At 38.0% G+C, this 23,698-nt stretch overlaps 1 protein-coding gene across 1 annotated transcript in view; it reads left to right on the top strand.

Moving 5' to 3' along the window:
• The window catches only part of LOC124168740, a 117,641-nt gene that overhangs the window by 47,735 nt on the left and 46,208 nt on the right, over window positions 1-23,698 (top strand). Inside the window, exons 4-5 of the mRNA XM_046547008.1 lie at window positions 1,968-2,051; window positions 5,906-6,039. Coding sequence (XP_046402964.1) covers window positions 1,968-2,051; window positions 5,906-6,039 — 218 coding nt within the window. The remainder of the gene's footprint in view (window positions 1-1,967; window positions 2,052-5,905; window positions 6,040-23,698) is intronic.

Here is a 23,698-nt window from a genome sequence, read left to right as displayed (position 1 = left end):
AATGCGCCGAAGGCACACGACACTAAAAGAGTTTCCTTACAACTGAGAATTTAAACGGCCTTGAGATATATCTCAACAATATTAAACAGTTACTTAATCTTTTGTTTCTCTATCGGACGTTGAATGCAGCAGAGAAGTCTAGAGTGGAAGCATTCGATACGTGGAGTTACCAAAGAATGATGAAGATAAAATGGATCGAAGTAGAAAGTAATCACAAGAACTCGAAAGAGAGTTTAAACGGAGAGAAATTTGCGCAATAAAATTCTATAAAATAGGGTGGTTTCCTATTATTTTGTTATTACCTAAATCGAAAGATTATTACTCCTGAAGTACGAATTTCACGCTTTTAGATTTTTTAATGACGATATCTGTTTTTCGCGATTAAAAGAAACGCGAAAATTTTCAAGCGCGCGAAAACGCGACTACTGAGTATGAATTCTGGGAAAACCCCGTGTGACGTCATTCCGGTTTTCACTATTGTTGACTACTGAAGCAAAATCAGTACTTAATTGAAACGAAAGTCTTCAACAAATTTTCTTTAAACCCACGAAAAATTATACATACTAGTATAAAATATGTAACTAAAATAAAACTATTTTTTCAAGGAAATAATCTCAAAAATCCCATGGCTTGCCTCCCCCCCCCCCAAGTTATGATCCTGGGTACGCCCTAGATAGGATAGGTTATGCAGTACGTGAAAGAGAAGAAATACGTCTCTATGAAAAGGTTAGCGGATGAGAGAGAGAGGAATGGAGAGCTGCGTCAAACCAATCCTAGGATTGTTGACTTATGATGACGACATTATCTTTATGAAAACTTATAAAATCTCAAATTGATTGCGCAGGAAAAGTTACCAAGAATGTAAAAGAGAATATTTACGTAAATATGATAATATTTGGTGATTGGAAATTAGAGTGGAGGGCTGCTACCAACAAACTCTAGCGGAGTTGACCTATGATAATGGATATTAAGCAAAGTCCTTTTTAAAGATTTAACCAGTATCTAGAAAGTCAAGACATAAGAATTTAAAACCATAGAGAAATCCAAAACCCTTAACATTTTTTTACATTTAGTGTAGCAAAAAATTTATATTAGTAGTTCATAATTTCCTTAACATTTTGAGTCCTTCTGAGCCAAATGTGGCTCATGCCCTGCCTTTTACTTTTCGGATTGTTGCAATTGAAATTAACATTTGAAAAGTAATAATATGCAAATTATTTACAAATTATTGAATTATTATATTTGTTTTTCTATTATTAAAAGCTATTTTATGCATACTTTAATAAATTAACACAATTACTTCTGTAATCAAAATAAAATTTCACTATTGAAAAAAATATTTTTATAATTATCGAATATTTAAAGATAACTCTCGTAAATTTATAAATTCATAATATCTTATAAATAATAAATCCGTCAAATAGCGGTTTCATGATGTAGCATGCATTTGCGTGTAATTGTAAAATAATTTACAGTGTCATATTTCCAATGCATCTTTAATTAGCAGTATTTTGACCTAATTAAATGTTCCACTAGCTAAAAATTTGTTACATTTGAAATTAAAATCCACAAAATGAATCCCATTGTTTCATGGCATAGTTTACCAATGAAAAATTCATTTCTTGCCGCAAAGCTATTGAGACAAATATTTCATAATAGTAGTCTAATAATAGTGAAACAGTCTCCACTCTTTGAGCTTCTACTGATATATTTATTTTCTCATACTTGCAAAGTCATGCCTATCTACTGATGCACTAATATTGAGAGCCGTTTTTAAAAATTAATCAAACTACTCAATAATTTGCGATGTTATATCCACCGTGTTATCACAAACTAAACAGATATAGTAATTACTCAGACAAGATAATACAAACTCCAAAATATGCTACATGTGTACGTGGGAGCTACTCAATGAGTAATGTGCATAAGTATACCTGCAATTACCATGAACTTTTTCATCCTTTCAGATATCGAAGCAGAGTGCCAAGATGACTACATGAAGATCCGCATAGGCTTCAATGGATCGTTCACTGGACTCCTTTATTCCTCAGGTAAAATCTACTACTACTCATTACTATTCTAAATGCCTACTTCTCGTGCGTGTTAGCACGGTAGAAGAGCTATTATTCAGCCCTTAGGAAGTGGTAGCTGAAGCAAGATAACTTACACGACCATTTGATGATATACTAATGATGTATGACAAATACCAAAGAAAAATGTGTAAAACTGCTCGTAATCTTTGAAATTTCATGCATAAATCAGCAGTATTTTTTCTAAAGTTTCCAAGTTCATGATGGTGCCCGTTAAGTATAATTTGTGAAAATTGAAACTGTGTTATGTTTTTCGATAGGTCTCGCTGATTTTTGCCTAATTTTGAGTTTTAATAAGGCGTTATATGAGCTGATAAAGCTGGTGTTATAATTGCTCTGGGTGGCACTTACTATCGACCTACCTCCACCCGTTATTAAGGATATGAGAAAAGCCAAAGCATTGCTGTTCATACCTAAGTAGTAGCATAACTTCATTTAATTTCATCTACATCTACATACTACAACGAAAGCCGCCTGAATGGTCGCATGGCACGGGTTGTTATGACACCAGCTGTTTAGAAATAAAAACGGAATGCTCCAACGAAATTATGCCTACACGAAATTATCCAAATCCCTCCCGAAAAAAATATTACTCTTAATTTCTGGTTTCGATTGGTCACGGAAACGTAATGGGGTTCCAGTATTATATTCTTTGTATCGTCCTAAAAGATATCTATTCACTATTGTTCAAGCAAAAACCTAACGCGTCGCCTCCGAGTCACTAGCGGCACCCAGCCTAATTCCATCAACATCTGTGTGATGTGTTATCTTTCCGTATGAGTCCATTCAAGCGATCTGTACATGCACAGCGGTTAAGGAAAGATTTGAAAGGAATACAGAGGTTTTATTATTGTACGCGCCAAGTTTGACTGACTTCTATTCGTTGTTCAGTCAAACTTTAAGCTGCGTTGGGCAGTCGAAGTAAAAACTTGTCGAATTCTGCTAAGAGATATCGTTCATCCCAAAATACATGTATTCTTTCACGGGAGATTGCCAAAAAACAGCTGGGGAAACGAATTTGGCTAAAACAACGAACGCAGACTTAATACAAAATGATGTTTATCTCGACTGCGACGCCATCAAGATATCTCAGCGATGGAAAGGTAACTAGGGCGTGAAAATCAGGGGACTATAATAGGTAGAGCTGTTAAAGGCTTCTGCGTGTCTCATCAGCGCAGCTTTGGTTATAAATTTTTTTGTGCGCGCGAAAATGGTTTCTTTCCCGTAAGAAGAAAAATTTAGTTTATTTTTTGGAAATAAGAAAATGATGACAGGAGAGTAGAGGTAGGTAATTTTTCCATTATTGCCAAATTATTTTAGTTTTCCTAAAAAAATGATCGCTAGGTAACTCGGGTGCTTTAATTGTTTACAAGTGTTTATTCGTGATTCGCATAAAGCGGAAAAACCTCAAAAGTCATAAGATACCGCAGACTCCGGATTTGCGATGCGTTCGTCAAACGACGAATTCAGCATACGAACTCAGCTGATTTTAACGGGCGCTTTTTCAAAATATCGAATTTCGCCGTCTTTGTTTCCACTCGCAGAATATCTCATCATTTATAAAATTTAACAATTATCAGGTTAACGAAGCTTGTTTTATCAAAGTAGAATTTTCATGCGCTGAATCTCATTCAACTGATTCCACGCACGGAAATCGTAAGAGTAAAAATACAGTGGAATTCACAATACGATCGGCCCTTTGTAACAGATTAATATTGTAAAGCGAAGTTCTCCTGCATCACGCTACGACAAAGCTAGTCTATGTTCTTCGCCCATTACTCCATGACTAAAAGTAAGACTCAGATCATCTCTGAAAAATGGGAGCATAAGAATACATATTTTTACTAATAATTATGAACTCAATCATCCTCTCTGAGCCTTTACCGGAAGGTTGTTTGGATATATGAATACGTAGAGCTCTCGCCGGAGTAAAATAAAGCAATATAGCTGTCGAAATCTCTCATGCTCTGTGCATAAGGGGCTATGTTTTTGCCCCGGGCCACCTCACTACCAGGATTTTTTTCAATTGGCCAAAGACATTGCCTTTATGTGATCCTGGAACCTTTTGCTAAAGCCAGAATCACAAGATCATATTTTCGTCCCTTCCGAACGATAGCTGCAGCGATCGCTCCAATGATGGCGGATAAATGACAGTTTCACACAATCATTTTCCGCGATGACTCCAGGGATAGAAATCCCATCCCTTTTTACATCACTCGGAACGTCCCTTATGACGTCGCTGAAATCATCACTGGTACTGTCTGCCAATCAAAACGCACAGCCGATCAGTGGCGGCTTGTCCACAAGGACTCTCGGACGCCGCCCCTCCCAAATATTTGAAAAAGGAAAAAAATTAAATACCATTCACTTATAACTATACATCTAATGGACCAAAGTGTTTTTTTTTCAATCGCATACATCGAAAATGAGGAAAAACACGCAAAAACAACGCGAGAAGTTCGCATTGTAGCCGCGGGCGCTTGCCAAAACGTCCCAATCCATCACCATGCAGTTATATGAAGAGTGGTAGTGGTGGGGGCTGCTGGTGCTATGACGCGTCTAAGCTTGTGCCTTATGGAAGTCTTGGGACGCCGCCCGAGCATGCGCAGAGCGACGTATCTAGTGAGATGACATCGCCGCTACGGCTCGCGGCATTATAATCTGGCGTCTACTTGGTGCTGCAGTGTTGCAGAATACCTTGTTTTGGTTTACATTTTATTATTATAAATATTACATTATATAATTTTAAATTAAACAAATTTAATACCTAAATAGCCTTAAAAACTCACTAAAATACACAAAATATAAAAAAAAAATTTGACCCCCCGGTGAAGTGTGCCCCCCGAGCATTTGACTCACGAGCCGCCACTGCAGCCGACAACAGCGATTGTAACGCCACGCTTGGTTAGTAATGGAACAACAGTTGAAAATGCGGACATTGACGATTCATCTATGAAATAAGCTCTTATAAAAAAAATTTTTTTTTAAAACCAGCCTTTATATTTAGATTACAGGGGATGAGCAACGTTTATATATGACACAAAGCAAAAAAACTCAGTGACCCCGAAAAACCAAAAGTGACGTATTAAAAAAGTCACTATATTTATTAAATTTTCAGTGAATGGTAAGCCCCCTATGTTTCAAAATGCCACCCCTATGCTTTTAAATGCCTACCCCTATGCTGAAAATGCCACCCCCCTATGTTAAAAATGCCACCCCGTACGTTTTATGTAACGGTAAAACAATATTCAAACATTTACAAAACCTTACAATTGTTAATAAATATATGAAGATCATAATTAGCTGTTGTACAGTTTTCACAAATTAAATGTATATGTGAATAAATGAGAAAATTGTAAAGATTCGTGTAGTGTGTACAAAAATAAATATAAATGTTTTGAGGGGCTATAGGTTGACTGGGGGTGGTTAAAGGGGGTGGTTGGAGAGAAAAAGTTATATTTTCATGTATTGTCATCGGAAATGAAGAAGTGTGCAAAATTTCAGCGTTTTTGCTTCGCAGGAAGTGAGTCAAAATTCAGTTACAAGATTTGTACCAGACAAACAAACAGACAAACAGACAGGTTGGTGAGTTGATATAAAGGCTGGAAAAAGGGACGGTGGGAATGACCGTGTGATTCAGAAAATGATGGGTCGAGAGATCACTCTTTTGGTAAAACTATCGCTTTAACTATCACTGTGAGGGATGGAAATAAATGATTGTGTGATTAAGGCTACAGCATCAAACACTCCATCCTATATGACACCATGCTCCTTTATTACTGATGAATAATTTGACACTTTCGTATTGATTCCAGGGTATTCCTATGATCCGGACTGCGTTTATATCAACGGGACCGGAAGGGACTATTACGAGTTCTTCATTCAGCTGAATCGATGCGGCACACTCGGCAAGAATAACCACAACCAAGACAGCCGCAAGAACCCAACGGTGAGTCAAGTCACTGCCTCTTATTCGCTATCAATACGGGAAACAGTGGCTCTCTTTTGGGGAGGAAGCGAATTAATGTTGAAGACCATCAAACTATATCTTTCATTATGTTTAGAGGACGCATAACTCCCGCGTGACCGATGTGTTTTGTTTTTCCAATTCACATTATTCGACAGTTAATGTTGACGACAAAAGACAACAATGAGTCAAGCGATATTTGACAACAACTCTGGTTGACGACGCGGAATAAACAAAATGGGAGTGATACATGGGCATACCCAGGGAGGGGCAGCTGCCCCCCACCCCCAGAAGCAAAAATCGCAAATGCCTTGAAGGAAAATAATATTTTTTCAAGCAAATAAATTTAAAACCTAATAAAGAGTTGTTACAGTTTCCTTAAAATGTTGATTTCGTTCATCTTTTCCATGCTTGAATCTTGCCTACAACTTGAACAACCTTGCCCCCCCCCCCAGTTTTGATCCTGGGTACGCCCTTGGAGTGATGGAATAGAAAAATGGTGGAGTGCAGTCGTATGCGTCGTCGCTCCCGATTTTTCGTCCTGAATAATTATCAGTCGTGTGTTGGAATTTGTCTGTGTGGTTTTTGAAGATGCAGTACGTGCCATCGCTCATGGGTCTCTTCATGAGGACGTATAACGTATTCAGGGCAAGTGTTTAATATTTTGGTGTCTATTTGTAATGTGATATCAAAATAACCGTTACAATTACTTACTTAAATCCGAAGATATCATACTAGAACCACACTCACTCAACCAGTGGATAGGTGACTGTAGAGCTCTTCCCGGACAAGGTCAGGAGCGTGTGACAACTTCACACATTCAGCTTAGCATCCCAGAAGTGCAGGCACTTAATTTGATTCCACCGAAAGACAAAGGAAATGTGGTTCCCTTTTAAACTCTTAAATAATAATTAAATATTGAGGAACCATTCTCGGGCTCTTCGCCTGGATAATTCAGTCGCGTTGGCCGAGGTTTAGGAAAACGACTTGTCTTCCATTCTCAAGGCATGTTGAATGTCCAAATGCACACTGAATCGAATTGACCGTTGTGCGAGTACAACAATAAGGCTCGGGTATAACAATACGAATCCAATCTTGAGTACAACAATTAGTGTCGTCCGATTGCCTGATGGCCTTTTGAAGTTTTTTATATATTTTCCTCATGCTTTTTATGCAACTGATTACAGGTCTCATTGCATTGCTAACATGAAAGCTTGTATCACGATTGAAATTTTTTTGGTAGAGGCAGATCTCGATGGCTTCCTTAATTATACGGTCTCAACAGCGTTCTGAGTGACAAATAATATTTGCATCTCCCCATCCAATGGCATGATCTTCATTTATACTGTATTCCGCCACAGCCGACTTCTCTTGTTGCACTAATCTAACCCGTTTTAAAGCCAGAGAAGAATATTGTTCTTCAGGAAAATTTAAATCGTTTGAAAGTTAAATAGTAAATAAGTTGTGGCCTTTCTGTGGGCCACCTCATACTTCGGGGATTTTTATTTTGTGGCTCTCCGAAGGCCTCACCCGGTGTTCGAACCCGAGACCCCTCCACCAACAACCAAATTCTCCATCCACTAAGCTGCTACGTCTAATATTTCAATTCTGCCGCGTGTAACGGCAGTGAAATTTACTTGAATTGCCATGAATCAAAATTCTCCTGGAATCCGGGAGTCGAACCACGGGCCTTTGGCTTTCCGGGCCACTTCGCTGACCACCTCAATGTCCAGGTTTCTTATTCACCATGGCAACGGTTTTGCATTTTAGTTATAAACAACATTTTCCCTCTGCTTGGATCAATATCGCCATGAAAGCTTGCGTCAAAATCCTGTCTTTTAAATGCTATCTACCGAGAGCTTAGCGCGGAAGCCTGGCTTTAACATTACCTTTCGAAGATCGGTTAGAAAAGCACACTTTAGAATTTTAAAGGCAACGACAATGGGGAATTCCACTGAAATGAATGATTATGCGATAAAAAATATCCTTCATGCTGAAAGTCACAGTGAAAGCAGTTCATCTGCGTATTATTCCTAAAATTCCACTTTGAAAATTGTATAGTAATCTTGCGCTCCAAACGACCAGTCGCCTATGCACGTCGCAGTCGCCTAAAACCTATGCATCTCTCAGTACAATTTATTTTTTTCATAGCATTACATGTTAATTTCATCATCAGCCATGTGAAATATTTATCCTGAATAATTGACAAGTTTATTCAATTTATGGATACTGGAAGATGCAGCAGTCTTGAGAAATAGCGCTTAATACTTTTTCATCCAACTCATCTGCGGCGATTTCCACAGAACATAGTTATTAGTCTCACTTTACGTTCCGATGTCACCTTATCCCCAACAGTGCAAACGCTCAAATTCATTAACAGTTGAAGCTATCAAACAACTGCGACTCACGGAAAGCCTTTCTTCCAGACCTCAGGAATGCTCAGTAAATCGCCGTCAAATATGTTCCGTTTTATTCCTCCGAAACATTGACTTCACACATTCCAATATTGCACCAAGTACACATTAAAAGCAGTGACAGTAATTAAATGAGATACAAACCAAGCTTATAGTACTAGCGAACGAGATTGTTGATTCAATTTATGTTACATTTCAATTTTGCGGCTTCTAAACTCCGCGCCAAGAAATCTTCATTACTGGAGAATAGATAATTGACCATGAATTAATCTACCTTCAGATTGTTCCCAGAATGCGTCTTTACGAAGTCGGAGACAGCCCTTACGCAATACGCGCACCGTAAAAACTTTTAAAGTATTCACAACTATTTTTACACACCCTTCAAGTTATAAACGGTATCGTCGTAGAAGTTTGTTATTGTCGCTGTTGTTTTGTTATTGCCATGGAGCGAATCTGCTTACTTGCATTCTGACGTCACAGGGCGTTCTTGTCGCACGATAGAATTTAGTAATTTTTGCGAACTTTGAAGCTCTGTAGCAACAAGAATATTGAGAATAATGAACTCATATTTTGCATGCGTTAATAACTTTAACTTATTTATCTAGAAATGTAAAAAAATACCATTTTAGTTTTATGAGAGCACCCCATTCCTTTGTCTCCCGCCGGAACCAACTCAAGTGGCTGCATTTCTGGGATGGGAGCGAATTAAGTGATGTGACTCGAAATCAGCAGACACCTTTTCCTCGAAAGGATCCACTTTGAACGGGGAAAGATGGAGCTGGTTCCCAGAGAAGAGCTTAATAAGTCTGTGTAATTTGGAAAGCGTTGAGTCGGCTCGTTTCGTCTTAAGGAGACCACACGTTTGATCCGTTATAATCTTTTATCGGCCATTAAAGGGGTTCGTGGTCGGCTTCATTTTGGGGTGCGGATTAGTCCCGCAACAATGGGAGGGCCTGAATGTTTCCACGGGGACAGATAAGGATCCTTTAGAGGCAACGAATCACTCCAGTTGGGAGAAGTATTAACGGTCCAAGCACGCGATTGCACCATGGAGTGATCCCACAGACTCCCTCCTGGGCCCCGAATTTGCTGTCACGGGTCAGCGGTTCTTCATTACGGATGACGCTGGAGGTTCGCTCTGATGACCTTGCAAACAGTCGGGAGACTCGAGATACAATTACAATGAAGTTCTTTTCTCTTCCCGGCATATACAGGGTGTACCATTTATATTGACCACCCAAAATAACTTTTTGTCCTGATGCAAATTCAAAAATGTGTCAAGCAAATATCCATTAGCCGTCAGGGGGACATTAATCAGCATGATTGCCTTCCTTGTAGCTTAGTTATTTACAAAAATATGAACAGCGGTATGTCTTTTTTAAATGGCCTCCAACATTTTTTATTCGGCAATTCATTTCATCTCCTAAAGACTTATTCAAAAATGTAGCACAATGGACCATGTTTTGACTTGGTTGTCATTTGTTTACTGTAGGTTTCCAGTACGTGGATGCGGTTGTGGTTCCGGGCTCAAAGTGACTTTTGTGTTATGTATTGACTTGCTTGTCATTTTTTTGCCGCTAACTCCGGTAAGTGGACGAGTTTCTTATGTTTTCATAACGTTGTGTTTATGTAAATGGTCCACTGTGCTACATTTTTGAATAAGTTTTTAGGAGATGAAATGAATTGCCGAATAAAAAATTTCGGGTGCCATTTAAAAAAGACATACCACTGTTCATATCTTTGTAAATAAAAAAGCTACAAGGAAGGCAATCATGCTGATTAATGTCCCCGTGACGGCTAATGGACATTTGCTTGACACATTTTTGAATTTGCATCTGGACAAAAAGTTATTTCGGGTGGTCAAGATAAATGGGACACCCTGTATAAGAGTGCGTTCCTTCAACAAATGCAACCTCGGGCCAATGAATAGAGATGTTCTTGAAAAAAAATAGCCTCCACAGTGCAGCTTTCTGCTAAAAAAACATTCAGAGCACTGAGAAAACTCCCAAAATCGTGGTAATTCTTGAAAGCATGTCCAATGCTCAATTCTCAACGATTTCCGTTATGGTATTAGGTTCCGTTATGGCTAGGAATTAAGCCTACAGGGGGTTTAGGAGCAACTTATACTGGGGAGTATGGAATGCTGGAGGTGTGAGAGCCCTCCCCCATAAAATTTTTATGATAAATGGTTCAAAATGGTGAGTTTTACGGCTTTCTGGGGGAGATTTTATTAATCCTTACACTATTCTATAAATAATATTTATCCACCTAAGTAAAATGGATCAAATTTTAAAATTTCTCTGAGTTCTGGGGGAGGTTCATCCCCCAAAACCTCCCCTCGCTGCGCCACTGATTATAAATACTTATAATAATGTAATGCATCAAATTGTCCTAAAGAAATCGGTTACAGATTCGCACTCTTTGAATGATTTGTGGAATTATGTAATATGAATGATACAAAAAGATGATGAAAGAGACAAAGATCATTAAGAAAGCTGATAGTAATAAAAAAGTAAAATAAATACATAAGAACAGGGGTTAGATCCGTAGGAATAATATTTTGCTGCATAGTGATTCTCGAACATACAATGACCATGATCAACTCAAATGACATCCGGCCTGATATTCACGCAACTTTTCCGTGATACAAAAAATTGTGTGCTCCACATTTTGTAATTGAGCGAAGGAAAGTGACTTTACTGAATGACATTTAAGATTGTATATGGATCAAAAAGGTACATAACGATGTTTCCGGCCACACTATCTTTCATCAAATTTCTTTTTGACCAGCTAGCTATGCTGGAAAGGTAGTTGACAGTTATCCGGAAAGTCTGTTCCCTCGGTGATTGCAATCTGGATGTTACACATGGAAACACAACAGTCTCATGTTTTGACTAGGTACCACCCTCGTAGCGTTCGCAGCTTAGAAGCGAGAGAGCCGTGCCGTTTTAAGATGAAAAGATTATTTCTGTCTAGAAAGTTCGCATAACCTTTATGTCAGGGAAAAGTGTAACAAGAGGTGTGCCTACCTTTGCAGGATGTCCAACCACAGAAGTTGTGTGACGGTACGTTACAAACGGTATTGGAAAAACGACGCGTCGTAAAGGTCGCTTCGGACACAACAAAAAGTCGCACTAAAGGCTTTAAGAGCATGAGATGCACCTATTTATTAGCTTTGGGTACAATCCGTGCTGCCGTTTGGAAATGCATAGCGGATAGACATACAGACATCCTCTTATTTTCCTGTCTCTTTGTTTCAACTTCTATCTGTAAATATGATTATATGCAAAAGAATATAGATAAATATTCTACATAAGTTGGAACCAAAAGTCACCAGACTCAGCATTTAAATCTGATACGTGGTTTATTTCTCAAACCCATGTCCTGTTTTTAATAGTATTGAGCAAGCTCGATGTTACAAGTCAAACAGTACAAATTACATGGCTTTCTTCTCAGTTACTAGTAGACAGGGTGGGAGCTATGGAGTAAAAGATTCCCACAGACTGATTTACCACCAATTTCGTTGCTTCGGCGATAACGGAAAATGATGGAATTAAATTATAAGACATACATGTTCACAGTAAAGAGAGGAAGTTTGAGGATGTTATGAAAGGAGGTAGAATTATAGAGGCTTACAGAGGGCCAAAAATAGCCCTGAACAATATCGCCTGCGGCAGGAGGATTAGCTGACAGAATTAAACATAAATTCGTATCAATTCCACACAAGGACAGATTCACCCGTCATTTTCAAAGCATGTTTCTTATAATGCTATTTTGACTTGCTTCCATAAAATTAAGCTAATCTCGGAGTCTTTTTTTTCAATAATGTATTAAAAAATTCGTTCTCTGTACTCTCATACGATGCTAATATACGCGGAGACAGAAATATAAATTAAATTGAAGTATAAATGTCCTTTGTCCAAATTCTTGTTCAATATGTGGCATAAGATAAAAACCACCAAATAATGGAAATGAAGACACAGTAATTCTAATGTTTCATTCATTATAAAAACAATCTGTAAAAGAATATAATATACATCAGTTGAATAAAAAATGCACTTAATTAAACTATTAAGGGTAATATTTTAAGTTTACTGAAAAAGGATGAATTTTCTGAATGCAATGACGACTAATTTGGCTATGCCACATTTTTTTAAGCAGAATTTCTCGATATCGAATTAAAATGGCGCTCAATTCAACTACAAAGGATAAAATCAAAGAAAATTGAAAAGGGAGGAATTTTCTTAATCTAATGAGGACTAATTTGACAACATCACACTTATGAATCAATATTTCTCGACGAAAATTACGAAAATTTGGATTCGCACATTCGCTTAAAATCGCGTAGTCAAGGAGAAGGGGTCCGTTGATAAAAAGAACTACTTACTAACTTCGGCTCATTCATAGAGCATCCCTTATGTAATTTCCCGGCTGATCGCCCTTCCAGTTTGAGTGGCAGATACCCCTTTACTGACCAGATGTTCTCGGACGGCCGGCCCAGTTCTTCGGAGCAGTCTTTTGTATGGAAATGGCTCTTAGCAAACGCCGTCATACTCCACGCGTTCCTCAGTTTTATTGGTTCTTTCGCAGAGATCGCGTAGCAGACTCCATAATCTCGCGAGGATTTGCCGTTAGTCATACGTCCGCTCGGCTCCGGTTGTTTTCAAGGGAAACCGCTCACTGCTACTTAGTGGAACAAGCACTTTAAACCGTTCAGCGCTATCTTTAATCAATTTTATACCCGGAGAACCCGCGAAGGGCTGTTTATTTTGGCAGCTTTGTCTTAATCGCCCAACAGGAATTAACACCTTTGAAACCCAATTGCGGAGGAATGCTGAAGCCAGAAGCTCCAAATTTCATTTTATTCAATCAGTATGAGATTATGTGAAGAACGATTGTCGCCAGCAGGCAAAATCTATTTTTTTAATAGCGAATTTTGTAAAAATCTTCTATAGAATTTTTTTTCGTTCGACCTGAAAAATTAAAAAAAAACAAACCCAGAGAAGTGGGGAACTTGGAATTCATGGTCACATTACACTATTTTTCGGTAAAGGAACAAAGCAGGAATGGTGACGGAATTTTGGCATTTTTTTTCATTCATGTGATAGACAGCACATTTTACTGTATAAATTTTAGCCAGTAGCCAATTTCTAGATTTCTCAATTTCTAGAGGACTTCGAAATGTGGTGCTACAGAAGAATGATGAAAATCAAATGGATCGACCGAGTTAGTAACGAGGAAGTCCTAAGAAGAGTAGGAGAGAAGAGAAGCCTAATGAAAACCTTAATAAGAAGACGGAACAACCTTATAGGCCACATCTTGAGACATGATGGCCTGATGAAGACAATCGTCGAAGGACAAGTGGAAGGCAAGAATGGAAAAGGAAGACCTCGAACAAAATATATGGAACAAGTAAAGAAAGATGTGAAAGAGAAGAAATACGTAGGTGTGAAAAGATTAGCTGATAGGAGAATAGAGTGGAGAGCTGCGTCAAACCAATCCTAGGATTGTTGACCAATGATGATGATCATGAGCCAATTTCTAAATTGTATACATGTCATTGTAAACAGTGTAGGAGGTAAAGCCTTTCTACCACTAACATCGACAATAAAGTTCTATTAATGCAAGAAATAAGGAAAGTGGTAGTTCTTTGTGAACGTCAGAAGATTTTGATTATAAATTGACTTTGTTCATCTAAAATCTGGGAAATTTTTCTTTGTCGCTTCCTTCGTCGTCTTTTTTGAGATTTCAAACTCGAAGTGACAGCATTTTCACCTTGCAGAGAGAGCATCCTTTCATAGCTTCGTTTATGAAAGCCTTCAGCAGAAATGTATCACCTGTATAAAGTCAAGGGTACCTACGAAAATTAATTCCTCTTGGTCAAAAACAATCGGAAAATATTGGGAAATTTCAATATTATCTATTTTTCGGCGTGAAATGAAAACCAGACCAAGAATCGACTTACAAATTCTTTATCCCTTAAAGTAGAACGAATACATAGTCGCTGGATACTCTACGAAGTTAGCAAAAGTATATCTTATTCACTATTATAATCGACAATAAAGCTCGATTAACGCAATAAATAACAGATGGGGAAGTTAATTATGTTCCTTTAATGATAAATAATTTGAATCATTTTTATATACATCATGAATTGCAGGCTTTTTTTTTTGCTATATACAAGTTCTCTAAATAATCAAATTGTGGCCTACCCTGCACTTAATACATACCATGTGGACGTTAGGCTCTAGACCTTTGGGTACCGTAAAAATACTCTTACACAAGTCTTTACAAAACTAAAAGAATCTAAGTTGGGATATGTTCCCTACAGTTTCGCATTTATCCTCAAATTAATTAATAGGGGAAATATATGCCTACACCGAGAATCTAACCAAGGACTGCGGATTTCCGAGCCAGTACGAGGATCATGACGCTAATCACGACCCTTAATTCATTGGCAATTTAACCGCGATTGTTTTTACTAGGTGCCAAGCCTGGTAAACCAAAGAACCTCGGTTCTATCCCTAGTCTAAAGGCCGTTTTACACGGTACACGGAATTGCTCAATCGAAATTGCGTCTGTAAAGCGGTGAATTGATAGAACACATGCGAGAATGCGTGGATGCGAGACGGCAAAATAGCCCCTGTTCTAATTTCGTTCATGCATTCGCGCAATTCCCAGCCATTTTAGAAATTAATGCAGCTCTAACCTGCGCAATTCCGTGCCCCGTGTAAAACGGCCTTAAGAATTGCAACTTGCCACGGAAATCAACGCGAATTGCACGCAGCAGATTAGATCTATATGTATAAAAGAGGATGTCTGTTCGTCTTCCCGCAACGCATTTCCATAAGGATTCACGGATTGCAACCAACGTTAGTACATATGTGCATCTCATGCCTTCAAATCCTAAAGTGTTACTTTCGGTTGCGTCACTTCATACAACTTCTGCGTTTGGACGTCCTGCCGGGTATGAACGCCTCTTGACAATCTCACAGGGGAAAAAAACTCAAAGGGTATTACACTTACCTATTAATCATCTCGGTGATAACCTTTTTAGTGGGGTATGCGTCCACACGACATTTTTGGCCAACGCGCGTACTTACACACATGACGATCAATGTTGAGGAGCGAGGTAAAAGGTGACTTCATGCGAAGATATACGGAAATTTATGCCAAAATACCGTCACCATACCTGCTTTGTTCCTTTACCTAAAAATCGTGTTATGTGACCATGAATTCCAAGTTCCCCACTTCTCTGCGTAATATCCTCCCTGGGAAAGACCGGGTAGCCTGCCAGTATATTATATTTAGAGATACGTGAAAATAGCACTATCATTTTTATTTTATCGCACTTTCAATTACAGTTTATAGCATTTTGTAGTGTCTATTTTTTATTTTCATAGTGAGGTAGATGACGATGAAATGTAGTGAAACACAGTTACATATATGACAAAATGCAAAATATTCTAAATAATTATGTCCTAGAACAATAATAAAATAAGGAATGAGACATACATTGGCGGAGGTGCAGCTTGCCCGCGTCCACTTGTAGTTCGCGGTCACGTGGAGTCCCAGCCAACTAGCAGCTGGCCAGTCGCTCACATGCTTTAAGCGGTGAGTGTCGGCGGGGCATTTAAACTGCGCTCGGCACAAAATGTACGAATTTGGCCGTCGAAAAGGCAAATTTTCGAAAAAAATATCATAAAAGTCCAGTCATCGCATCTATGTCGCATTCATTTGCGCACATCGCATCTATATCACATTTATCGCATTTGCGATTTTCACTCATCTCTAATTATATTACCTCCGCCACAAGATCCGTTAGTGTACGTCCAAAAATGCTGAGAAGACACGTCCTTAGCGGTAGCGCCAAATCACCGCGAAGATGAGGAGATTAGCCGTGGTCAAGGAAGGAAGGAAGGAAAGAAAGAAGGAATTAGGAAGTAGAAATGCGAGGAAGTGGAGGAAATAGAGCGAAATGAAGGAAGAAGAAAGGGATGAGGAGGAGGTCAAAAGAGGTGAAATGGAGGGGTCATGCATAATGCATTCGCAACATCACAATGGACGTGGAGTAAAAAACCACGCGGTTGGAAAACTCATGCATAAACGTCAAGAGGGATGGACCCACTGCCCCAGGGATTTATATACGTCCCTAACTGTTTCAACTCGGGAACAATTAGTCTCAAGAACGCCCGATAACCCATATTGAGCGGCAGGGTAGCCCAAGGGCGGACTTCACTGGAACTCAACTCTTTCCCGCAACACATTCCCGTCAATGCACTATAAGACTAATATGCGCTAAAAAAATTATATAAAATTTTAATCTATAAATCCTTAACCTAATCTTTTAACTTTAACCTAATACTTTAATTCTTTAATCTTTTTTATTTTAATCTCATTTTATTTAAATTTATAATTATTAAATATTAAATTATAATCTATTTTTAAAATATTCATTGTCCTGGGGAACAAAATTCCTCCTTCTAATGGAGTAAATTTAATAAATTAATATTAAATATTTAAAACTTGTAGTAAGAAGAAAATTTACTCCATTAGAAGGAGGAATTTTGTTCCTCAGGACGATAAAACTTGGAGTATCCACCTCTGCAGTGCCAGAAATGCTTGTTAATCGAAATTAAAAATAAATAAAACTCATACATGACGTCGAGAGGGAAGGACCCACTGTTCCCGCGATTACTACTTGCCGCCTAGCCACTATTTTCCGTTTTGGCTGATGCATATTGCGCGCAATCTTGATAAGAAGAACATTAAAATAATTTAAAAAAAATACTCCCCAATCCCTATGCATTGAAAAAAGGTTTACTGATGCTGTTCTATTCCAGTCAATTCTGATAATTTTGAAGCAAACACTGGTAAATCAATACTGAAAATTATCCATTGAGAGAATACATAATCTTATTTCAACCAAGCATACTAGTTTAAAAGAAGAAAAGTTAACTAAAGGGAAAAACAAAGTGTTACTTTATTCATACAACTTGTAAAATGGTTATTACACAGGTTTTTTGTTGAAATCAAAAATATTATGAAGTTTTATATAAACTTCTATTTAATCAGTCATTTTTTTAAAGCCAAAGAATTAATTTTCCGATTTAAAGTGAGTACAACGATATTTTCGGAAACTTGTCTGGCGTATGGAAAGTTAATCACAGAGGCTTTGAATTTCGATAATTTTAGCTAATTTACTAAAGACTGCAAAAATAATATTATGAACGGTATTACGGTGCGAACTAATATTAATTGCTTCAACCGCATTAGGCCGACTACAATCCGAAACTTTTTTACATCGCATTCCTCATTCAAATGCTATCTAATTTTGCAACAGCCTTCTCGGTGCAATAACCTCGTAAGCATTCGCAAAACTAAAATCGCATTATCGACTCAAAATCTTGTAAACGTTTGGTACTTTAAAATGAACTAGGATATCAGTTCATTTTAAAGTACTTTTTTCAAGATTTCTATTTTGTATTTCTAAAATATCTCTACATTATAATACGGTGTAAATTTCTTGAGTTACATATTTCGTAAACGAAAGATAATGTCTACTCTATGTGAAATTACGCGTGGAAAACGGATACGCCTTTTTACGTTGCAAAACCATACGGATGCGAGCAATAATATTCAAAATTAATGAATAATGTAGGCAAAGCATAAGGTCCAAGGAATATTGTGATTTTTATTCCATAACAATCATATCAACTTAACACCAGCAGCTTCAATCCAAATAATTTGGAAGAAAAAAGAGATTGTGCGTGTTCTTAAAAAAATTGTCATATTTTGGCTTACATTTATGAGTTAAGGGTTGCATACTTACTTAAAACGGCTTATAAATCCGTAATTAGTAATCATTAATGAGGATTTCAGCTAATTTTCGAGTCTCTTTATCACGTAAAATCATTTTAGACTTTTGTCCGTCTTTTTCCGAAATCGGGTCACTATCTGACAGTCGCGTTAAACGCCAGAAGCTACCAAATAATTCAATAAGCGGGGAAATATAGTGTCAACCGCAGTGAAAGTGGATGATAGAATAATAATACCGTTAAGAACGATCCAATCAATAAACCGTTGCCGAGATAATCTAGGTCAACCAACTGCCTCTAGGCTAGTCACCCACGATAAGCTCTTGTAGGCCACATAGTTAAAATTTTCTCACGTAAATATTTCGTTTCTAGTAAAAAAAAGTCTTGGGCCAACGGAATGATTCCCGTTGCTCCCAACGCAAAGCCATTGGACCGGAAATGGTCAAAGATTCAAGAGGCTGCGGTTCCTATCAGCAGCCAGTCAATTGTTTTCTTCCCATGCGGAACAAAGCCAAAATGATTTTCAACTGACGCCAAGATAACAAGGTTGTGTCCAAATCTGGATGTATTTCGATAAAAGAAATGGCAGAGAATATAAACCTTAGCTCCACACCATTATTTAATATCTGTAGTAATTTGAAAATAATAACAATATAATTTATTTTGAAATTATATTAATATCATTCATTTTAAAATAATACTAATGTTATTATTTTTTTAAACAAATTTTTACGAGTCGACTAATATGGTGGGGTGGTAATATACAGCTCGAATACATATAATGTCAAAATTACAAAGTATAAAATGCTAAATACAAAAGTTATGATGTCGGAAAGAAAATTTAAGAATATTTGGTATCTGCATCGGAGGCTCTATCTTCAGTAATGCCATCCTTCCTCGCCAAATAACTAGGTCCTGTTTGATAGTCCCTCCACGCAAATTCACCAATGTATTCTTATTGGATACACTTAATTCATGCTTTTCTCTTCCTTTACGCTAATGATCTTCGCCACAACATTTTTTAACATCTCTATAACTCTCGACTTCTTTTGAAAATTTCCCATCAATTCTTGACGATGAAATTTTCAGCGTTCTCTAAAATAGTGTCATGATCGCCGGGAGTAACCATTTTTCATCTCCTTCGTTAACAAATATGCTGATTTCATATCGATGAAACAGCCACTATGAAATTATTTCGGCTATTGGAAGAAAAACCATATTGACGTCACTGTGACATCATTCTGACCCTTCATTATAGCTGGAGTTGGCCCCAAATTAACGCCAGTGCAGGAGAGCAATATAATATGTAACCAGTGCCATCTCTATTACGATTTTCAGTCGGATGTGGACAATCCCACTTTTCCCTGATGTAACGGTGGCACATGTCATTCAGCGATTCAGCCATAAGGTTGGTTGGGATAGGTGAGGGTAGAGTTTGCCACGGACTAAGCCGCAGGCGTGAGAAGTTTTTACAAATTCAGAGTAGGGGAGCCAATTCCTTCTCCTGGGTCACATCGAACTACCTTAATATTTGTTTTGGAGTATCCTCAGGTTTCAACCAGAATTCAAACCCGGAATTTCCATTTAGAAACCAAGTGATCCACCCACTAGTCTACCACGCTCGTTCGTTTGTGGCACATGTGGGAGTTTTTAATTTTTTTCGCCGAAATTAACGATCTACACTCAATATAATAATAATATAATATAATATAATAATTTTATTACTCCACACACAAATTACATGGCAATAGCAAAATTGAGTAATTTTAGGTAGCCGCGATGGATAACCTGTTTGAGGCTACCGTCCAAAATAATAATACATTATGCTTTACATTGAGTGTAGCTCATTTTGTGTTACCTATATAATCTCTACTAACAAAGCTTAAAGGCATACATGAAAAAAACTAAGGTAGTATTTGTAATATATGTTTCTTTTTATATTCAATTGATGTCGGTCATTCAAAGTATATGCATCAACTATCACCATGACAACTCTTTCAATCAACAACATAAACTGAGGTGAGCTGAGGGCTAAATTCGACGAGACTTTATAAAAACCAGGCCTTACTTCAACGGCGCTTGCTCCGGCAGTTACGGGAAGTTTATTTTATTTTTACTGTATAAAAATCCCGCCGCTGATAAGAGCAGGGAAAGGTGTACGGGGCGGAAAAGAGGAGAGGAGGGGAAGGAGGGTGGGGGAGGGGGGTGGTCACGCCCCCTTGGGTCCCCCTCTCACCATTCGTATCGAGGCAGATGGGGTCGGGGTCAGCGGATAGCTTCCGCCTCCGGTCGTCGTAGCGAGAAACAGGGACTCAGATGAACGCGGGGCTGTGGAGGCAAGCGGGTTAAAAAGGTAGGGATAACCCTCTCCTCCGCAAACTATGTCCTGGTGGTGGAGTGACCTTGGTCCTCCCACACGCCGCATCACACAAGAGACGAGCCCGGACGATTGTTATAAGGGATGCAAATAGTGGGCGTCCTCTACTGGGGACCCCGACCCAGCGCATAGATTTTTCCTTTATTCTCCCGATTTATTTCGTTGTCGGCGCCGTCCTTTCGGTTCGTTATGTCCGAGCCAAGGGTGTGTTCCGGGTCGCGCTACAGGGTGTGTTTCTATGGGAGGTGTGGGGGAGGTGGTAGCAGATCTGGCGGAACATCCATCGTGGTCCTATCTAGCATATCTCCCTCACTGCATTGTAATTCGCTAACCCCCCAGGGACGAATGGACACACGTGACGTGTGAAAAGGAGACAAGAATGCCAAGGGAGACGGGTGCATACGATTGTTGCCCTCGGCAAAGTGTGAAGGATTGTCGCTCCGAAAACCATCTTCACTCGACAGCAGGGATGGCAAGTGAAACGAAACGAAAATGTTTCATTTCGACCGGGAGGGAAACGAAAATTAAAGGCCTGGGTTTAGTTTCTTTCCTGCACGAAATTAAAATCACCAAGGAGTTTAGTTTCGACCTGGGACGAAACTTTACTCCCTGGAATGAAACTAAATTAATCGAAATTCCGCTGCTAATAGTTCAGTTTCGATCCCAGAAGTTGAGTGGAGGGGAATAAGAGGGAATATTTCAATGCTTTCAACCTTCTCAAAAGTCTTGGAAAAGTTAGTTAAGCACCGGCTGCTTACCTTTCTTAATTCGGGCAACTATTTTAGTATTAATCAGTACGGGTTTAGACGTAATATGGGAACTGAAGATGCCTTGACAAAATTTATGACTAATATATATAACGAATTAAATGAAAATAGACGCACTGGAGGATTATTTATTGATATAAAGAAAGCCTTTGATACGCTAGACCATGGCATTCTATTACAAAAGATGCACGATGCTGGTATCCGTGGTGTAACATCAAATTGGTTTAAATCTTATTTGTCTGAACGTACTCAGTGTGTTAGAGTGGGCCTAAAGTATAGTGAATTTAAAATAGTGGACACTGGTGTGCCTCAGGGTTCTGTACTAGGACCAATATTATTTCTAATGTATATAAATGATTTATGTAGTTTTAAATTTAATGGTCTTTTGACAGCTTTTGCTGACGATGTCGCCTTAAGTTACAGTGGTTACGACCAAATAAGCATTGCAAATGACGTTCAAAATGACTTGTACTTCATACGTAAATGGTTTGATTATAATGGGCTTGAACTAAGAGAAAAAACCAAATTTATGTTTTTTGATCCTAGCAACTGCTATGCATTCAATCCTAAATTATATTACCATAATGTAGACTGCCTAAAGCAGAACTGTAGTTGTCTAGTAATTGAGCAGGTCAGCAGCATAAAATATTTAGGAGTTACATTTGATAAATACTTGAAATGGTATCACCATATAAATGATTTAGTGAGAGTCTTACGATATTATGTATCGAAGCTGTATTTTATTCGACATAAGTGTCCTTACCATTTTCAAGTAATATTGTACAACGCTTTGGTTGGCACTAAGTTAAGTTACGGTTTGATATGTTGGGGTGGTGCCCACAAAACGGCATTGAACCCTGCAATGATACTTCAAAAAAAGTTAATTAGAATAATTGCCAACAAAAATCGTTTTGAGCCTTCTTACCCCCTATTTGTTAGTCTTAAGTTATTGCCATTAAGGTACATGTTTGTTTATAAAACTTTAAAGTTATTTTTTTTGAGAAGTGGTAGTTTTCCAGCAATTTCTGGAACCGAGCATGGTTATAACTTACGTAGGAATGTAAATTTTCTAGTTCCCAAGCCTAATCTTTCTTTATTTAAAAGATCATTTCTTTATTTGGGGCCGAAGATTTCTAATAAATTACCTTGTTTGATCAAAGAGTTAAAGAGTATAAATAAGTTTTGTAAAAAGGCCAAAGATTGGTTGTTGTCCCATGGTGATATGGATGATCTTTTTGATGTTTGTGAATAATATAAATATTATTATATATTATTTTTACATTTTTGTGAAAGGAGGAAAAAAAAGAAATTAATTTTGTTCTGTCCACATATTATACTTTATTCTTACTTATTGTAAGAGATTGTATCACATGTATGTTTCATAGTGATAATGTTTCAAAAAAATTACATATACTTTCTTTTTGTTTCTGGTCTGCCGTGAAATTAATTTTTTTAAGATGGTAGCTCCCATGCTGGTTTTTTAACCATTGGAGCTACCTAAAGCTCCATTTGTGTTGTCCTGTTAAAAAAAAGTTTACATTCAAGCTTGGAGTATTAAAATTCAATTCAATTCAATTCAATAGTTACAACACATTACGTTTGACATACGTATAGAGAGGCTAAATCATCGAGCTTGAAAATCGAATGGCCAGTTTGCGTTCATCGTTCTCTCGTGAGTGGTAAAAAATATGAGTGCCTCATGCATCTAATGGCGGTAGGTCGAACCTCTACTTTATTCAACCATACTTCGTACTCGATGAGTGGGCCGAAACTAAACTGTTCGAAGGTGAAACACGTGGTCCCTCCGAAACATTATCTGCGTCTCGTTTTGTCCCAGAATTTTAGTTTAGTTTCGACCCGAAGTAGTTTTGACTCTGATTTCGTTTCGACCCTGAGTTTAGCTCCCCGAGTCAAAACCCATTTCATTTCGTTTCTACATTTCACTCCCGGGAACGAAACTATTGAAATTTTACTGGTTTTGACTTTCGTTTATAGTTTCTGTTGTCATCCCTGCTCGGCAGATGAATCGCGAAGTTATTACTCCTGATCGTATTTTGACCCAGAACACGGAGAATATGATAATAAGAAGGATAGCGGGAGCACCTTGGTTTATCCGAAATAAAGACATAAGGAAAGATCTAAAAATCATCCCGATTCTTACCGACTTAAAATCTCAACTGCCCAAGTTTGAAAACTCTCTGGCTGAGACGGAAAATGTTTTGATTTTTAATCTTTGGAACTACTCCCCCGATAAAAATAACACAT

The sequence above is a fragment of the Ischnura elegans genome, chromosome 12 (genome assembly GCF_921293095.1).
Source record: "Ischnura elegans chromosome 12, ioIscEleg1.1, whole genome shotgun sequence".
NCBI lineage: Eukaryota > Metazoa > Arthropoda > Insecta > Odonata > Coenagrionidae > Ischnura > Ischnura elegans.
The sequence above is the reverse complement of the archived record's forward strand: the minus strand, read 5'-3'. Positions and strand labels throughout refer to the sequence as shown.